We start from the raw sequence: 20,346 nt of genomic DNA on the forward strand, positions 1-20,346 counted from the left end.
ATTTTGCATTTTCCATCTACCATAAATTCAAACTACAGCACTCCCTTTTCCCTTTTAACCATTAAGGCTCCATAACACTGACATCAGGCACAGGCTTGACAAGAACAATCCCTTTGCAGCCCTTAAAAATGGTTCCAAAAGGCCCAGATTCAACAAAAGTCTAAGCCCAAAACCAGAATCAGGCAGATATTTCAATGACACATCAAAAACATCAAGAAATAATGCTGATAAAAGGATACCTAGATTACCTAGTACTTCAAGCAGTCCATTCTCTATAGTTGGATTAACCAGCTGTTTACTCTAATGAGGAATGCTATGCTACAAATTTTCACACTTCAAAGACTTAGAAACCACTTTAATATTTACAAGCATTTGATACACAAACACAGCAGAACCGTTCATTCATAAAATATCCTTAATTTGGAAGGAACCTGTACAGATGGATCACTGAGTCCAACTCCTGGCTCCACAACAGCACCATCTGAAACTGAGACCGTACATCTGAGAGCATCCTCCCAGTGCTCCCTGAGCTCCAGTGGGGCTTGATCCATGCCCACTGCCCCCTGTGGCAGAGCCTCTTCACCTTCTCTTGGGCCTCCTCAGACTCAGATCAGTGCCCTTCCCTTGGGCCCCGTCACTGCCCAAGAGAGCAGAGCTCTGCACTGCCGCTCCACTCCATGCAGGAGCTGCAGCCACCACGAGCCCTCTCCTCACACCCCCTGCCCTCCAGACTCTTCCTATCTTTGCAGATCTCCCTTAGATACTCTCTCTAATAGTTTTATGTCCCTCTTACATGCTGATACCTGCACCCAGTGCTGGAGGTGAGGCCTGCACAGAGCAGGGGTGACAACTCCTCTTGTCCAGCTGGCAGTGCAGGGCTGGGTCCCCCTCAGTACTGTAAGGCCTTTTGACTCAAGGACACACTGGTGCCTCGCCTTCAACCTGCCATCAGCTAGAACCCCTAGATTCCTTTCTGCAGTGCTGCTCTCCAGCTTCTTGTCCCCCAATCTGTATGCACATCCAGAGCAATCCTGTGCTGCTGTAGAATCCAGTACTTGCTTTTGTAAGACTTTATGCAGTTGGTGATTGCCCACTCCTCTATTTTGTCAAGATCACGCTCATCAAGTTACTACAACATTTTACAATGCACTGTTACTGCATGTCCAGTACTGTCTGATGACTTTGACTAGGGTTGGGGAAAACAGTAAAATAAATAAATTAGTCCTCATCTCAATTGAAACAGCGGTGCTTATGAGGAATAAAACTGAGTGATTAGACAAATTCATGGAACTGTGCCAGATAACTAACACATCATCATCTTAAGACATTACTAATTTGGACCACACGATCAGAGCAAGCCTCAAAGCAGTCATCTAAATGTTATTATTTCTGTTTGCAGGGAATCTACTTACATTGTTATCCAATGTGTATCATAACTGCTCCCAAATTGTTGAAACGTACCAAATAACTTTGGAAGAAGACGAAGTGAAACTACTAGTGATCTAAAGGAGAGAGAAAGTTTGACTCTAATATGACTGTTATGGAATTAAAATAGCTTTATAATTACTTAGTGAAGCTCCTGTTCAATGAGCAGCTATGCAAACTGAAAGTATCTGAAAACACCTGCATGGAGTTTTACCAGTTTTCTGTATCTGAACTTCAAATTCTTTATGTATCATGCCTTACACAAAGAGCTGTCAGACAAGTACTGACATAAACCAGTTTGCATTTAACTTATTTGAAAGTATCTAAAATTCAGAAGGTAAATTTTTATTTTTGCAGTTCATAATACTTATCTTTTGAAACTTGTGCAAAATGAATACATTTTTTCTACAAACAGATGAAAGAGTAGAAATCAATTTCCTTTAAAACATCGAGGCAGACTAACAACGATGTGTACTATGGAACTACTGTCAGTAAAAGCTCAAGAAGAGCACTGACAGTATATAGATGTCAAATTTCATGCCTGTAATTCATAGCTTCATGTGTCTATTAGCATCTCCATATACTTCTATATTACCTTACAGATACAGTTCTTAGAGAAAAGGTAACAAGAAAAACTGCAGGTGTTTATCCAGCAGCTGACTTGTTAAATCAACAGAATTACCCTTTGGCCAATCTTTGAACTGTACAATCTCACAATTTTGGCTGGTATTAAAAGAATTAAGGCCAAAGTATATCTTCATCCTCCAGCTGCTTCTTCCAAGGAAATTAAATTCCGTAACAGACTTGATGGATAAGAATTTGTCTGTTTATCAGTTGTTTAAATGCAAAATTTAAATATTCAGTTCCAAATGCTTACGCTAAGGCACGAGTTTGTACTCAAATATTTAAGATGTGGCCTTGATTTTACCAACTGGCAGAAAGGCAGTGACCTCTGCTAGAAGGGAGAACAGACAAATAGAAGAACATGAGAAATTCAGGATGCTGGCAGAATAGAAAAACGGGACATCAGACATACATGTAGCACTTTATACTTCTATATTTTCACTTCTGTTTCAACTTGCCCTCCTGTAAAATTAAGTAACTGATACATTCAACTTCAATTTCCTATATGTCAAAAAAAATATAAATGTAAAGAATATAATGTCAGTTACCTGTTGTTTGCTAAATTTTCTAAGCAGCCTTCAATAAATCTCATTCGAATCTGTCTGTCAGTGAACCAGCATACTAAAGAACAGAGCAGCTTCTCTGCTTCATTTATTAACCCTTCAGAAAGATGAATCTACAGCAAGTAGAAAGAAAGGTCACTGAATAACATATATCTATTTTCCTTAAAAAAGAACTCTTTTCTAGTATTCAACTTACTGCATCTTCATCCTGGACCAGATCCCACAGAAGGGTGTTTCCTTTCTTACAAACATTATCCAAATTAATGTCCGTCACTGCACTGCTATTATATTGATGTTTATGAACTGCTGGTCCTGAACAAAATATAAAGACCATTACTGAGCAACCAGAAGGAACTATCTAAACATTACTCCCTAAGTGAAGGAAAAACACAAAATATGACACTGCAAGTAGTCAGCAGGGCAGTTGGTATTTATGTGCAACAAAACAGTGCAGGTGCAATAAAAACACTACTTAGCAGATAAAGGTGCAATTCCTTTTTCATTTAATTAGATTTAATTAATATAAACATCTCTTAAGCTTTTCTGTAGCACTGTGGCCTGAAGGGAGTAGTTTTTAAATACTATTGTTGGAAAGCAAAAAAAAAAGAAGCAAATTCCTTTCACTCTTACATCACTCATTTATCTACTATTGAACATTATTATTAACAGCAAAGTCAAGTTGGAATTTTAGTTTGTGTGCAGCTCGTTAATGAAACATGCAAAACTACATGTGTCAAAAATAACCTGCACTGAAGGCTTCATGCTCAAATAATAATTTGAATCTTCAGCAAAATGTACAATACATATGGAAAAGAAATGCCAATTTCGATCATTTTTAACTAAGAAATTCTAGTAGTGTATCCCACTATGCCATTACCAACAAAGTGTCTTCCTCAATTTTCAGTGTCTGAAATTATAGTTTGGTATCAGATAACAAGAAATACTATGCCTAAAGAGGAAACACTCAAGCATAATTCAGGAAAAGTTACCAACAGTACTGCTTTTACTGTCTGCTGGAAGAAAGCAAACTTGGTTCTGCCAAACCAGTGGAAAAAAAAAACCAAAAAAATTCATACCCTTCACTAACCATATTCCCCTCCATTATATTTAAAAGGAAGATAAAGTAATAAACAAAGCTGCCACAATAGCATATGGAAATATAACACAATTCTTTCAAAGCTTTATAAATGGCATCTGAAATTGCACTCTGAAGAACAGTAAAAGATTTGCCAGTGAAAGTTAAAATAGCAGAAAATGCCCTTCAATGAAAGCTCCTCTAGATAACAAGTTGTATTTTAAGTAATTTTCTTAAAGTTATCCTTTGTACAGTCCATTGTGGTTAACTCACTTAAGATGATAAATTATGAAATCACTAAGATTCACCCACTAGAAGAAAAGTCACATTAAGGTTGCAGGGGAAAAAAAAGTCACTTCAGTAGCACTTTCTTTTAATAACACTTGTCAGACATCTTAGTGCCTTTCTTTAAACTTGCAAGGAAAGCTCCATTAGATATTTAAAATAGGAAAAAGAAAAAAAAAAGCTAAACACAGTTTTATCTAACATGAAACAAAAATGAATCTCTTGGAGAAGTAACTGTGGTTTCTTTGAAAAGCTACTTTTTTATACACAATACCACACATGTATGGTTAAAATAATTTGATTTATTGGAGACTACTTCAAAATCATACAAAACTGAGCTGGAAGTAAAGACAATCTTTATTGGCCTTTTTATTACTCTTACCTTGACTAAGATGTTCATGGTAGATAGAGGCCAGGTTGGGAAGATGCTGCTGAAGATGAGATGTTAGCTCTGCATGTGAGTTAATCTGTACAAGCTCTTCTTCACAGCCAGACTCTTCCCCATCAAAGTCAGCCATGTTTTTCTCTGATTTCGCACTCACTTGAGAGCTACTGCAACTGACATCATCTGCACTGAGCATATCATCAACCATATGCCTGTAAAAGAGGAACATTAGAACTGACAATATCAAGTAAGTTCTTTATAGCAGACTAATTAGTTAAATGAGAGTTAAAGCATCTCCTGGAAGGAAATTGAAGCATTACTATGCATCAACTTATTCAACGAACAGTTTATAAATGTATTGCAATAACAACTGAAGTAATTTAAGTGAACTGTTATTTCTCTACAGCTAAAATCAGGCTGAATCATCTATGTGAACAACAGATCGTCATATAAATTTGAGAAATGACTATAAACCAATTAAAGGTCTCTCCATCATCATGAGTGTGTTGACTTCTTCAACGTTACCTAAACAAGAGCATTCTATGGAACAACTTCAACATTAAATAATTATTCTACTTATTTAATACAAAAACTTGATAAAAAGAACTAGTCCCATTAGCAAGACAGATTACTATATGACTACGTGTGATAGATATCACCAGTGTCAGACACAATTATCCTGGAGTATAGCAAAACATACACTCAATATTTCTGATTTGATTATTTTGTCAACATCTTTATTTCTTTTGTAAGAAAAATCAGGAGAAATGTCAAGCTACCTACCCATCGTGATGATGATGGTGGTGGTGATGATGGTGGTGATGCTGGGGGCCAATGAACTGTCGACAGTTAAATAATTCATTTCCAATCGTTTCCCCAAGGAAGTCTCCTGTATGAGTTATACAAGAATCTTGAGACCCTTGCGAAATGCGAGCAGTGCTCATTTCCCCTGCCATGCCATGGTCTGCATCCTCAGCATGGGAACAGGCATCCAGTATTCTAATTCGATTATCCACGGGCGTTACAGAGTCAGTATTAAAAACATGGTCCTTTCCTGTCCCGTTATTTGTACTGCTCCTCTCCGACGCCCCTTGTGAATCTCCCACACAAATGTCTGTTTGTGATTCCAGTTTCCTGCTTCGTATATCTGTGCTCCTACTGTTTTTCTGGGGACTATGATTCCTATCTTCTTCCTCTTCATCCTCCTCCTCTTTGAGAGCTTCAATATCTGCAGTGTCTTCAGACTGCACTTCGCTGCCAGGACTTCCAGCAGACTGGCTTGCATGACTGGAGTTGGCCTCGTTACTGGATCCATCACTGTGGCCACTGCTACTACCAGGACCACTGCTGCCATCCTCACCACTGTTTGCTGTCTCATCAGAACTTCCTTGCATGGACTCCTGCATTATTATTTTTTTCACGTTTATGGAAAAACAGAACACCATTGAAAATACAAAATCAACATAATTATCAACCAAACATTATTCTTCCTTTACAAGGACACGTGTCAGACCTAAAGTTTGCTTTCATTTTTTTCAGTTTCTTGTTTGTTTTCAGTTCCATTGCTAATGACAAAATACTCTGTGCAAAACCCAGATCTAAGAACTTAAGTTTTTAGGATGGAATTCAAAATAGGCTATGCTCTTAGCATAAAATCATAAAATCACCAAGGCTGTAAAAGACCCTCAAGGTCATCAAGTCCAACCATTTACTCTCTTACTACTCTTAGTTCTCACTAAGCCATGTCCCTCAACACAGCATCTAAACATGTCTTGAATACCTGCAGGGCCACTGACTCCACCACCTCCCTGGGCAGCCCATTCCAGCACCTGACCAATTTTTTGGAGAAATATTTCATAACGTCCAACCTGAAACTCTCCTGGTACAACTTGAGCCCATTCCCTCTAGTCCTAACACTAAGTTACACAAGAGAAGAGGCCAACCCCCAGCTCACTACAACCTGTGGCACACAAACAATATCCCAACACGAGAAGATTAATTTTAATAGAATACAATTTAAACACAGGAATTCTCCTCTATACTTTTTTATAGTGCACTCATTCACAGGCAAGGTGTAATCCAGACTAGGCAGAACAGAAGATTTTAGCAATCCATTGTTTACTGCAGCTACATACACACACTACGAATTTGCTCAGCTTTTGAAAAAAAATACAAAAAAAAGATACTCCCATAGCCAGTGCCATGCAATTCAGCAACAAAATTCACAGACTAACATGCTTACCTCTGTATCTGAAAGTCTCTGTTGTACGTGTTTAGTTCTGTTAATAAGCTGCTCCTCCATTTCAATATCACTGCCACCACTCTGATGGGTGTCGCTGTTGTCACTACTCTGAGGGCTAGCTGCTGGTGACCCTAGTTCAAAATCACGTTTCCCAGTTAATTTGCACTATGTATTAATAGGAATGCATGTATTCATAAATCTGCCCCATACGCTGAAATGAAAAACAGTCTAACCACAAATATTTGTATAAGGAAGACACCTTAAGCATCCCAAATACCTCAACACTAACAATTCTTCTTAGAACACTTTGCATTTTATGACAAAATTTGTATTCTGATATTTGTATTCTTCATCCCAGTACATAAAACAGATACATCAATTGGCAAGATTCTACACTGAATACTATTTTCACTTAATTTTCATAAAAGCATACTTTCAAACTTGTACTAGCTTTACTTCTACCCAAATTCTATAGCTCTATAAAAACACAGCATCAAATGTACAAGATCACGATGTCGTGCTATATCTATACTTACATGGTGAAGGGGCTGCTCTTCTGAGATCCTCTTCTTCTGAAGGAAAAAAGCAGAAGGGAAAATAACTAACTAAAACTCTTTTTGCCAGCTGTGCATCATTCATAAATATCATCAGTAAGGAAAGTTAGTTAACTACAGTATAATGCTTTGGAAGCACTTATAATGACTGCAGGGAAACACACACTTAAATAGAAAAAAACAAAAACAAAAAACACAAATAGCAAGTAATATCAGAAACAAGTTAGAAATCAGACAAACTTTGGTAAGATGTGTTGTAGCTATAATATTATAGCTGTTCACCAGAACAGAAATATTTAACTGGTAATTCAGACTATTCTTCGAATTAAAATCAAAACAAAAGAAAAATACATGCTAAGTTAGATATATAGAGTGGATTTTGCTCATAGTCCTGGTATGATGCTACATTTTGGCTTTGGGAGATAAATACTGTTGATAACACACACATATTTTAGTTGTTGCTGAGCAGTGTCATACAGAGAGAGCCAAGGACGTTTCAGTTCTCATATTATCCTGCAAGGAAGGGTGCTAGAGAAGGCCAAGCTGTTGTGAGAGGACCAAACGGGGACAGCTGATCTAGAGAGTCAAAGAGATATTCCACACAATATTGACAACATATGGAAAAAACAATAAAACAGAGTGGAGCTGACTGGAGAAGGCAGCCTCTGCTCAGGAACTGGCTGAGCATCAGTCGGTGGTGAGCAATTATGTTATGCACTGCTTGATTTGTGTATATATATATAATTACAATGATTTCTCTCTTCCTTTTGTATTAGGAAATACTTTTTGTCTCAACTCATGAATTCTACTTCTTCTCTCCACCTCTCTGTACCACTGTCCCAGGCTGGAGGATTGAGCAACAGCTCCATGGCACTTATCTGCTTGCTGTGTTAAACTATAACATGCTCTCATCATTATTCTGCTTTATTTTATCTTCTGCTTGAAAAAAATATGCCAGCAGGACTTTTTTTTTCTTTTTTAAATACTTTGAGTAAAAAGGAGACTACATTAATTAAAACTATACCTACCATATTGAATGGGATAATACATACCTTTTTTGTTTCCTATAGGTAGATTAGTACTGAGTAAAGATGCAAAAGAGCTTTGTTTTGATAGCTGAGCTTTAGCTGCTAGTGCATTGTTCCACAGTGCTTTTATAAGCATTGATGCCAAATACAACGTCTACAAAGAAAATCAGGTAACAGTGCCATGAAGAAACATCAGGTTTTGTATGCAAAGATAATCTTTTAGTGTGCTAAGGCTACAAAATAAATGCACCAAAACAGAGAAAATGAAATATAGTATGGACTATTTTTTAACTTCATGGATAGCCTATTATGTATCTTTAATATTTTTATATTATATAATACTATTTATGATTATGCAAATGGTAAAAGCCTCTGAAAAAGCAAATTCCAAAGCTAGAAAAGCATACTTGAAGAAACGTGGTAATTTTACTCATGTACATTCCTCGTTTAGCATTAGGGAATATTACTTGCATGCATTCCTTTAGAAAGATAAACTCATAACACCAAATTGAAATATGCACATAAATTTGTTGTTACAGTGATTTTGTTCATCTTTACCTGTTCAGTGTGAGCACTTGGATGAAGAGTCGAGACTAGGTTAAGAAGATGCCTAAGTGGGACAGGGTCCAAGTTTTTGATCAAAGAAGGAAACAAATCATGTATGTAACGACTGCAATGCTTTAGCTACAATGTACAAAGAAAGAATATGACAAGTTTCACTGAAAAAATATGAATAACATTGAAAGGATTAAACATCTTCTTAGAATAAATTCTTAAAAAACATTTTTCCAATAGCTCTAAACATCAAAGCTGCAATTTTGACTGAATTTTTGCATGCAAAGTTTAGTGATACCGAGTGAAAAACCACCATCTATCTCCTTCAGTTTTAAGTTCCAGTAGGAGCTCTGGGCAAACGAAAAAGTTATGTTTGCACTTTAATTTAAAATAAACATATGAAATATTAGGGTATATGTTACATCTTGAGTAGAACAGTATTTACAAGGATTAACTGACTAGCAAGTGGTAAATACAAATGAAGAAATTAACCAATTAATATAAGACAGAGAGAACCATCCTGTTTAGGACTTCTATTTGTCTCTGATAACAGAGGTCAAAAAATACAACAGCTAACCATGCTATTTAAGTATAAAAGTGACAGTACACCCAAGTATTTCCTTGGTTAAACACTGCTCAAAGTCAAAGAGTTTCATTATGTTCATAAGGATGTTGTTAACTCAAACAACAAAATAATGTCAGAAGATACTCTTAGAAAAAGAAACAAAAGACAATGATATCGTTGGGTATCACATAAATACCACAAAAGGGTGATTTTTCTCCTTATTTCTTCATTTTATTTTCTTTCCTGAAATATCAACTATCCATGTAAGGAGTTCATGGGGTACAGGGCCTATCCTCTACTTACTGAAACTAGAATGAAATTATGTGGGATCTATACAAAGCTGCATTTAAATATAATGCATATCAGAGAAGTTCTTAGATAATCTGCTTTAATTCAGAGATTTTTTTGTCAAAAAAAGTAGTTGAAAAACTGAAAAATAAATAGTCGAGGTCTTGGACTAGATGACCTTTAAAGGGGCCTTCCAACCCTAAGATTTCCATGACTCTTTTAGTCTACAAGTGTCACCTTTTCAGATGTGAGAGGTTTAAACCTTTTACATGAAGTAATCTGGGCATAACTTAATTCCAATATGGAACATATTTTGAAAATATCAGTACATGAAAACGGTCATGCAAACTTTAAAAAAAATCATAGGATAATTGTATTTTTAAAACAGCTAAGAGAAAAATCTAGAGTGCCATATGCGTGAGAAAAGCTCTTAAGTATACATAAGTGCTCTGAAAGTAATGCCTCCTATTTATTTCCACAGAAACAACGACAGATACAAAGAGAATAATAACACTATTTGACAGAGCAAATTCTCACCTGCAGAACACTCTTCAACATAATCACCACCATTAGCTGTGCATTTTCGCCAGCAGTGAACAAGAGCCTGCATGTCATGCTTGTAATAATTTACACTGCTGTCCAAAACATGGATTGCCTTTCCCATCGTTGCTGCCCCTGCAGAACCTCACCACCCCGTGGCTCACAGTGCTAGCATGCACTGTTTGGTCTCTATTAAACCTTCAGTCAAATTGTCAGTGAAAGTAAATGGATGTCATTTTTTAGGCATGGAGGAATTCAGTGACACACCTTTGCTTCACACACACTTCCACGTCAGGTGCCATTTTGTCAGACTACCCCCTGCTGCCATCTGTCACACAGCAATGAAATGTAATGGAATACTGTCAAGGAGGTACAGCCTCTCTGCTATACCATCAACATCTTTCTCTGACATCGTAAGCCAACATCATAAAATAGGAGGCATTATTGAAATAATTATTAACCTGATACAATTAATTGTTGGAGCCTGGTAGAGCATGCTATTATAATAAGCATAATATTTCAGCTTTCATAAAGACAATGCACTACTAAGTTTACAGAATGCTTACAGCAGTAACTGAATGAAACTAAATAGACAGTAATACTACTGGAACTCAGGAAAAAGAATTGCAACTTCCAACTGTAACTTGCATAAAATTAAGTTTTATATATATGTTCTGTCCATCATTTTGCATGTCTGTTTGTTTGTTTGTTTCTGGAAAATAAACTGAAAAATTCAGTTTTCTTTCTTTTTATGTGTGGACAAGTTTTTGTGTTTTGTTTTTGCTTTTAATATAAAATAAAGGTAGAGTGAAACCATGGGAAAAGTTCCCATAGTAGGAACTTATAGTAGTGTCTCATAGTAGTGTCTGGTAACTGTATTCAAATCTCCTAAGGAAAAAGAAACCTCTGTAATTTAAATGATGTAGCATAACACATTCAAATTAGTAAAATAATATATTTTTCTGAGGACTATTTCTATTTCTATTTTCCAGGACTACCAAGCAAAAAATAGGCTGTAGACCTTAACACCAGCACTGAAGTACATCTGTAAAATTCACTGCTGCAATTTTCACTATCTGATTCTCACCAAGTACTGAAGTGGAAGTTATATAAAGAAAGAGCAATGCAACTTACCACAACAATAAAGGTAGTACATCTACCTTACAATCTCTGTCCCTATTCCTGGTGAAAACTCTTGGACTTCCAACACACAACTTTGTTTTTATTGTTCATAAAAAATAGCTTAGAAAAATTTTAGCATCCAATGAAAAAAACTGTGAAAGTTTCCTAACTTAAAATGTGGGGAGCTAACCATCACAATAAAAAAGAAAAACTCAAGTAACTCAGCTTCACAAATGTAAAATAAAATTAACTTGCCAATTTTCCAGTTTTTGTATCACTCCTGCAATTATTAAATAAAATTACATATACCTGTGCTGCAGCCCAAATACAGTCTATATGCTGAGTACTAAGTCTCCCTTCAGCTGCAAGAAAATTCAGAATCACTTGGCACTGTTTGATGATCTGCAAAGTGAAAACATATTGAGGAAAGGTTTACTAAAACAGGAAGTTACTCCTTGATGTTTACACTGTAAAATAATAGACAGAATTTTATACAAACCTCAATGTGTATGTTTGGTCCAAAAATGTGTTCAACTACATTGTTGCTGATAAGCCAGTCTGCAAGCTCTTTTGCAATTGACCTAATAATTAAGAAAAAAAAGGGGGGGGGGGGGATATACATAAAATTAACTTATATAATAAATATAATAAATATCCAGTACTCTTCCCTAGCACACCATTTGTTTTAAATTAACATCTGTAATTGTGGTAAGCTTAAAAAAAATGTTTTGGAACACAGTACATATTCATTCACTGCTCTCCTTTTCTTCAGCAGGAAAACTAATGCCAAACATCAGCATATCCCATTTATCCCTTTACATTGTCAGCAAACAAGTAAAAAAACATTATTCCCATTTTTTTTAATGCTTAATGTTAAAAAAGGCCACCCAATTCAGACACCATACAGGAAGTTTTGGTTTAAAAAACCCTGCTACTTCATCTGAGTTTATTGTGAAATTCCAAAACAACTACAGAGTTTGCAAATGCAGCTAAAGGTAGGAGTGATGGAAATGACTGTTATAAGAAAAGCACTTAAACATTTTTCAGATTCTGCAGAGTAAACAGCAATTCACATCGTTTCAAAAACCTATGTATTACATGGTCAGATACAGATAGCACACAGACTTTTAAAATCTTCGTTCTGTGTCATCCACAGCAATGGGAAACTTTACTTATTGACAATCCATAACGAAACATTCAAAACAGAACAAGACAGGGAAACTGCATTTTCCAAAATAAGTTATAAATAGAACTTCCAAAACTAACTGCCCAGTCTGGAAACTAGTGTAGGAGGCTCCTTTCATTCCTTCCTTTCAAGCAAGTGTTTTTCCAGATTTTGGCACTGGAAAGCAATTAGAGCACATTTCAGTACTTAAAGCACAGTTTAAATGGCCCTGAAATATAAGTGCTTGGCTACCCATAGATGAGAGAAGGGGAATGAAGGGGTGTCTTCGACGACTACAGGAGTCATTATTTTTTATGACTGCTACCTGTGCTGCAAATATAGCCACTATTATCGTGGATGACAAAGACTGTCAGTCTTGGAACTATAAGAAAATGGGTTTCTTCAGGTAAAAAAAAGGCTAAAAAAAAGAAGTTATGAAGTAACTCATTTGCTAGATCTGACAATTCACCAACACTATCATTTATGACTTGTTAATAAACCATGGTAAAGTCAGTATGAATATCTGCTTAGAAAAGTGCACAAACAAGGTACACTGGGTCTGTGTTGCTTCTACTTAACTTCCTACTGCCTCATTTAATAAATAAATGAATGAATAAAATTAACCCTACTCATAAAACTTCAAAGACACACACCCCACACCAAACTTCAGAGTGTGCATTTTACATATTCATTCAGAATTTGGATTTTCAATAAAATCTGAAAAAAACATTTTTGTGTGGGTGATGTGATCTTGCAGATTTTACAGCTGAAGCTGTTATTCAATTTGAATATATCTACTACTATCTCTCAAAGACTGAAATGGCTCTAAACAATGCTCCTATCCATCTGTCTCCGTGTCAACAAGCAGAAGAGACTACAGTGGTATTGTTCATTCAGCTCAAGAGCTTGTAGCCCAGTGACTTTTCATGTTGTTAGGCCACTAGCCTTGGCATCAGCTGCAAGACTAGAGTAACAGAAAACAGGGTGCCCACAGATTGACTTGTGAGATATGAGCAATCAGTTTAGTTTCTTACGTGAGAAGAATGGTCTTTACTCTTGTTTCACATGCAAACTGCATGGTAGCAAAATAGATGGATTTGTTACTGATGAAGAGAAAACCAATACAAGGACTATGCTGCCTTCTGGGAAGTAATAAGGAGCTGTTAGGAATTCAAAATCATAAACTACCTTTTCTCTTACACTACAATTTCCCGGCTTTTTGCTCCTGAAAAGCTGAACACAGCTTGCAAAAACACCTTTACACCTGTTTGCTTCCAGCTCCTACTGCTCTGTACTGCTTTTTCCCCTCCTGTGGCAGAAAGGATCCTGCTACATGTCCAACATACAGCCAAAAAGCATCCGTTTTCATTCTGCCCATATAAGAAGTAGTCAGACCTGGTCACATGACTCAACATACACCCCCTGGATGTAGTAGACCTGAATGCATAGCATTTTGAGAAATAAGCTATTAGCTGCATAAAGAATGGTGGTCTTTAGCATACTAAGAAATATATTCACAAAGAAGGTTCAGTGATTCACAAAATAAGCTAATTTCAGTGTAAATGTAGTGTGTCTGATTTATTTCCTGAACACTTGAATTTCACAAAAGATTCTTCCGCCTAGCAGATTTCCTTGAATATGTTTCTTCCCTTGAAAACAGACTCAACACCTTAACCCACAAGCAATTTCAGAACCTCACACAAAGTAAAGCAAAGCAACCTAGAACAACTTCTTACAACAAAACTTAATAGTAAAATCTTCACTATTTTTCAACATGGTTTCATTTCGATTTACAGCTATGCTAAAATTCCTGTAATACAGTCTTCATGTATTCTTCAAAAGAAAGAAGTACTTTTTCATAGAGTGATTTGCAAATTATTACATGACTACTATGATGTGATATTACTACATTACAGATAATCTAGCAGGAGCTCAATTTTCAGTAAAAATATGCTCAATGTTATTGAAAATGTTATATATATATATTTTTTTTTCTTTTCATACTAAAGGAAACAGTGAAAGACATGCATTATGATCAGGGTATAGGTTTGCTCTTCCCTCTAATATGAAAGCAGTTGTACATAGAACTGCTCTATGAAGAACATATTCAAGCCCTTGACACTTCAGGAGTGAGAATGCTCATCTCTGTAATAACACGTATCAGCTATATGTTGTGGATTTAGTAACTGGAACAGCAAAAGGAAAAGGTGCAAGTAGAAAAGGAAGTGAAGGGAGCAAACATGCTAGTTTAATTGTCTCAACCTTTCTCCTGCTGGAAATCTACACAAAATATTAGGCTAGACAACCTCCAGGCTTCATTAATTTCTCCCTAGACTTTTAATAGAATTCACAATCAATCCAAGTCTTCTTAAAACAGATATTTTAGATCCAAGAAATTAAACTCAAGCAGTTTTAAGATTATTTGTCTAGGTATTTCATAAGACTTTGGAGAAAAGAGCATTAGCATCAGTTTCTGATAAAATCTGTTGTTTCTGAACAATATTTACAGAAGGTGAATATTAATATTGAAATTCCATTCATTATTGTAAATAAATCCAGAAGGAAACTACAGTGTACACATTTCCTGGTAGCTCTTAAAGAATGCCTCCCTAAAGGAAGACCATGTTAAAATCCTTGAAATATTTTAAGCTAGGTCTGAGGTGCAGTACTTGATAACCACAGGATCATCTATGTTCAGGAACCAAGTCCACAGCAAAGTCACCCTCCCAGAACAAAATCGTATTTACCCAACGAGTCAATTTCCATCACAATCCACAATCCTCCTGTGCTGCAGCTTCTGGCCATTCCCCCTTGTCCTGTCTCCACACGCTGCTGAAAAGAGTCTGGCTTCACCACTGTGTCCCCCACACCTCAGATATTTATACACCTGGATCAGGTCCCCTCTCAGTCTTCTTTTCTCAAGGCTGAACAGACCCAGTTCACTTATCCTTTCTTCACAGGGGAGATCCTCCAGGCCCTTCATCATCTTTGTGGCTCTTCACTGGACTCTTTCCATGAGATCCCTGTCTTTTTTATACTAGGAAGCCCAGAACTGGTCACAGTACTCCAGATGAGGCCTCACCAGGGCAGAGTAGAGGGGGAGGATCACCTCCCTTGACCTGCTGGCCACCCTCTTTTTAATGCATCCCAGAATGCCATTGGCCCTTGGCCACGAGAGCACACTGCTGGCTCATGGTCAATCTGTTGTCCACCAGGACACCCAGGACACCAATGTATGCCACTACAAAGAAGCGTTACAGACCTGAGTAACTACGCTATTCTATTTTTTGGAGAAAATCTGAGAAGATCCATGTAAATGTGGAAATAGAGAAGAGGGAGAAGTGGCATTTAAAATCATGTTGCCATAAACTCAGTTGGTGAGCCAAGCCAAAACACAAGAAAGCAACTCAACACAAAGTCAGAAAACAGTAGCAAAGGGAAAAACCAACACAGAACTTTCAGTTTAACATCTCTTTAAGAAAAGAGAAGGAAGAGCAAGAAGAAACAATTTAGATCTTTACACTGACAGGTGATGAGAATTTGTAGAGAGGGCAATCCAGTTCTAAAATGAGGAGGGAGGTGATCTTAGCATCAACCTCAATCCCAAAACTGAAATTCTTTGCCTACAAGTGAAAATCAAAACAAAATATCTATACTGCTATTTTCACAAACCAACAGTCTCCTCATTAAGGAAAAAAAAGAATACTTTTTCCTCTTATAGTCCAAATAGCACCAAAAATCATTCCCTCCATGAAGGAAATGACCATTTTTCAGAAAGTGACATCAGACAGATAGTTTCAGAAATCACTATTCAAAGATAGAAAGACTCTTCTGTTCAATCTCCTTATTTTCCCTCTGGTAAACTTCATACTCCTTGGTACCTCAGACAGTGCTCTGATGCCAAAAATCAGATTCTGTCTTCACAGCCAGGAACAGCTAAATTAAAGGTATCTTTCTGATGGATGACATTGAGTCAGCAAGACAGTATCAGTCAACACAAACCCTCAACCCTGAGGAAGACAGTCAAGTAAACTAAATGTAAAAAGACATACAAATATCTACAGCTAGAGAACAGATTTCCCTTAATTTTCTGCTTTCCTTTCAGTGAAAGTTGTGAAATCTAATGTTTTCCCTAGGTAGAAAATGCTTTAGATTGTCTTACAGAAAAATCTGCAATCCCTGTAGATAAAAGTGGGAAGCTACTGTTGCAAAATATTTGCAAAAAATTCTGAGACTTCTATGCAAAAAAAAAAGAGCTAGAACTACCTTGTAGCTCTTAAAAAAATAAAAATACAAAAAGATACCTCCCACAAACCCACCTTATCAAGATACAGAAGCAGAAATTCCAAAGGGTGACAGTTGCAAATGCATCTGGAAAAGTCAAAACACATAATGGGGATGACCATACATAACAGTGAACATCTTTCCTTGATAAATCTGCAGAGGCTACAAAGGTACAAAATAAATCAGACTTCTCCTCTGACTAAGGGAAAAAAAAAAAAGGATTGAAATGCTTTTTGGTTTTTTTTTTTGCTGCTTAATTCAACCACTGACAATTCCATAAGCACTTAATGATCCAAAAATTTCTCATGTAGAGAGTCTAGAGAGAGAAAAGTTTTGTACTGAATGAACTGCAGAAGAAAGACATTTTCCCCATCCTTCTGTGATCATTTGGCCTGCTAAACAAGAGAATTGATTCCAAAAGATATGTGAATAAAAGCAGCAACACTTGGCATTGATTTGTACCCAACTTTTCAGATAAAACATCAGAATAACTGGAATTCAAATTAAAAAAAATCACACACTCCAAACAGGGAAAAGAAGATCTGCTAAGGATGGATTCCTTTCAAATGACAGGTTTACAGATGCCCTTGCCAAGAAAGTAATATCCCAAATGAGAACTTGACAATTTCCTTCTTAAGATAACTGAACTTAGCACACCTGCTCTTCTCTAGGGAAATTTAACACCCTCTTTTTCCCTTTTTAGTGTTCCTTAATTTGCCACTACTTGTTAAACATTTCAGTCACAATGTATTTCAAAATATAACTAACCAAGAATCACCTCAGACTCAGATTTTTAGCATGAAGCAAGGAGAAAGAATGGAAAAAACTGCCCCAGAGTAACAATATAACATAAACTGGTGATACAAGATTGAAAACACCCCAGTCAAACAAACCAGCTCACATAAATCTTAAAATCTTTGTACTGCATAACCTAAAAGCCAGGTATACTCCTGCAGTATGTACTTCTACTGATACAGAATGAAAGATTGGAAAAAGCCCACACCTCCCAGGGCAAAATTAACACAGATTTCTTAAAACAATGAAAATACTGAGAAATGTACATGAGTTAAATGAAACTGCATTCAGGTTTCACTAGATCATAGTGAGATATTTACATCACACTTGAAGATAATTCTTTTTTTTTTCCTGGTACTACATCAGTATTGATCAGTACTGTATCAGAATTCGCTTTCAAATAAATGGATATCATGGACTCACATTCACAAATTCATTTAATGATGAATGACTTGGAAAAAAAGGTAGCAGGAATCTATTTGTTTTGTATTCACAAGGTATTTACACATTTTTCTGGAAGTAAAAATGAATGTAACAGATTCTGATTCTTTCTAGAATTTCAACTTGTAACTCCACTTAAAATATTTAAGTTGCTGTTCATGTGAAGTCTACAGCATTGCAGTCTTGACTCCTGACTGCTGCTAACAATAATAAGCAAGGGTTATAGAAAGCCAGCTAACCACCTAGAAGAAATGCAAGCCAACTGCTGCTGTCACACTCATCATTAACAAGGAAAAGATACTGGAGAATGTATGTTACCTAGTGAAACAAGATAAACTGATAAACATTGATGGTTGGACTAGATGATCTTGTAGGTCCTTTCCAACCTTATGAACCTATGAACCTATAAACACATGGATACAACCCCTAAGGTAGAGTACATATCACAAGTCATATCCTAAGTTTCACATCATTTGTCTAGAAATTTAAAAGAATTGTTATCTCAGCTACCTAAAGACATAACTTTGTCTGAATTATAAACAGTTCTAACATTAAGTTTCAAGCTGACCAAAAATAATGCATTTCCTTAATGGAATACAATCCCATGTATGTAACTTCACAGACATTTATAGGAGTCATGTTTAAAACTGTTAAGCTCACTGATTAAGATGAAAAAAAAAATAAAGTACTAAAATCACTATCTCACAAACTCTGTGGAAAACTGACAAGAATAGATGCCAGTGAAGTCTCAGTTAACTAGAGTATTAGAAACAATGAGATGACAGCAAAAATATTACTTGGATGTGAGTTTGCTAGTTCATATTCATACTTCATACCTTTTACAGGTATTTATTATTATTTTATAATCTACATTTTCCTAAAGGTTACTTTATCTCCTTCAAAAAAACAATAAAAAAATCCACAAACATTTAGTAATACTTACGAAATTACCATTTAAAAACATTTATTACACCCCTGATAAGAATATTTCTCATAAACACCTCAGATTATCACTATTTCCCAATGTTTTAAATCAGTAACAATACATAACTGCAATGATACAGCACACTTCAAGTATTCATAATAATGTTCCTACTTACGTTTCTGTGTCTGAAACTAATGACTCATTATTACAGACATCATTGAAGGTATGAAGTTGATTCTATAGTTAGAAAAAGGAAGAAGAAAATAAAAGGTTACCTAAATATGTATGAGGTAGTTCTGTTATATTTATAAATAATATTAGAGACAGAAAACACATTTCTGCAGTCCTCTCAGTGCTCCTAAGAAAACCCCTTTGACAAAAATGTAAACACCATGCATTATAGCAGTCAAGTGGGATTGTTTTTTATTTATTTGCTTTTTAAAAAATCAACAATTTCTAACAACCAATTAAATGGTGTTAGAAAACTGTCCTGGACAGAAATCAAATCAAGGAATCTAGTAGTAAGTAACTTTGCATAGCTCTTCATGAATAATGAAATACACACTCTTAACTTAGGCTTTAGGATGAGTTCTGTGTTATTATAGAACTTACTGCAACAGTAAAGATTTCAATATTGGTAATGTGACAAAAGAAAAAAAGTCTACAAAGTCAGAGAGTTAAAATTACAGTGTTCATAAAAATAACAGGTTGTTTTTTTTTCCAAGATGCCCCAAAGAAAAGAAAAACCCGTTAATGAATCACATCTGTCATGTTTTCTCTCATGTTTATAAAAGACCTCAGCAAATATGTCCGTGAACCACAACTTTTTCTGATTGATTGTTAATCTTAATTTTGTTCAGGTAGTCAACTTTCACTGTTAACATTCTATAAAGCTGAGAATTGTGAAAAGCTATAGTTGATAGTGGGTATTATGTAGTTTGTTGTTACATTCATTGCAATGCCTTAATCTGTTTACAGGAATGCAGTTTTATTTATTACAAAAGTGTACTAACTCATGCTCTGGAACTACAAATAAATTAAATTAATTATTAGAATCGCCTCATCTCATTGCCAAGTTATTTCAGCCTTCTACTGTTAACTAAAAGACATGGAAATAATTTGGTCAGAATAGCTTGTGGAGATTGCATTATTATCATTTATAAAAAGACAAAGCTGTCTTTAGAAGCACAAGCCCACTACACCACCATCTAAAACACGGCTGAATACAGCATGAGAAAAGTGAACCATTTCATCACCTCTGGGTTACAATGGAGGAGGGTGACAGAGTAAACCTGCAGAACTGGAATTTTAAAATTAAAACTACACGCAGATTTCACAAGCATGTTTTGCTGAAACTACAGACTGCAAACTCCAGGACTGTCAATTAGACTAAACAAATTTTCTATGAAGCCTTAAACATTTGGAATTTCTCTAGTATTTACAAAGGCTTTCCATAAGAAATACTTCTGGAGATGTCTTCTCAAA

At 35.9% G+C, this 20,346-nt stretch overlaps 1 protein-coding gene across 8 annotated transcripts in view; it reads right to left on the reverse strand.

Moving 5' to 3' along the window:
• USP34 (ubiquitin specific peptidase 34) overlaps positions 1-20,346 on the reverse strand; it is a 133,124-nt gene that overhangs the window by 67,986 nt on the left and 44,792 nt on the right. For 6 of the 8 annotated variants that reach the window (XM_065739433.1, XM_065739434.1, XM_065739435.1 and 3 more), the window contains 12 exons: positions 19,037-19,098; positions 11,751-11,832; positions 11,561-11,653; positions 8,740-8,865; positions 8,206-8,335; positions 7,136-7,171; positions 6,600-6,730; positions 5,141-5,757; positions 4,355-4,569; positions 2,809-2,924; positions 2,598-2,725; positions 1,413-1,502 (listed from right to left, as the gene is read on the reverse strand). In XM_065739433.1, the coding sequence (XP_065595505.1) occupies positions 1,413-1,502; positions 2,598-2,725; positions 2,809-2,924; positions 4,355-4,569; positions 5,141-5,757; positions 6,600-6,730; positions 7,136-7,171; positions 8,206-8,335; positions 8,740-8,865; positions 11,561-11,653; positions 11,751-11,832; positions 19,037-19,098 (1,826 nt within the window). The remainder of the gene's footprint in view (positions 1-1,412; positions 1,503-2,597; positions 2,726-2,808; positions 2,925-4,354; positions 4,570-5,140; positions 5,758-6,599; positions 6,731-7,135; positions 7,172-8,205; positions 8,336-8,739; positions 8,866-11,560; positions 11,654-11,750; positions 11,833-19,036; positions 19,099-20,346) is intronic. The other 2 variants (XM_065739436.1, XM_065739432.1) reach the window with 1 other exon arrangement.

Source organism: Cyrtonyx montezumae, unplaced genomic scaffold (genome assembly GCF_038088225.1).
Source record: "Cyrtonyx montezumae isolate F1298 unplaced genomic scaffold, pur_monq_1.0 scaffold_24, whole genome shotgun sequence".
NCBI classification, from domain to species: domain Eukaryota; kingdom Metazoa; phylum Chordata; class Aves; order Galliformes; family Odontophoridae; genus Cyrtonyx; species Cyrtonyx montezumae.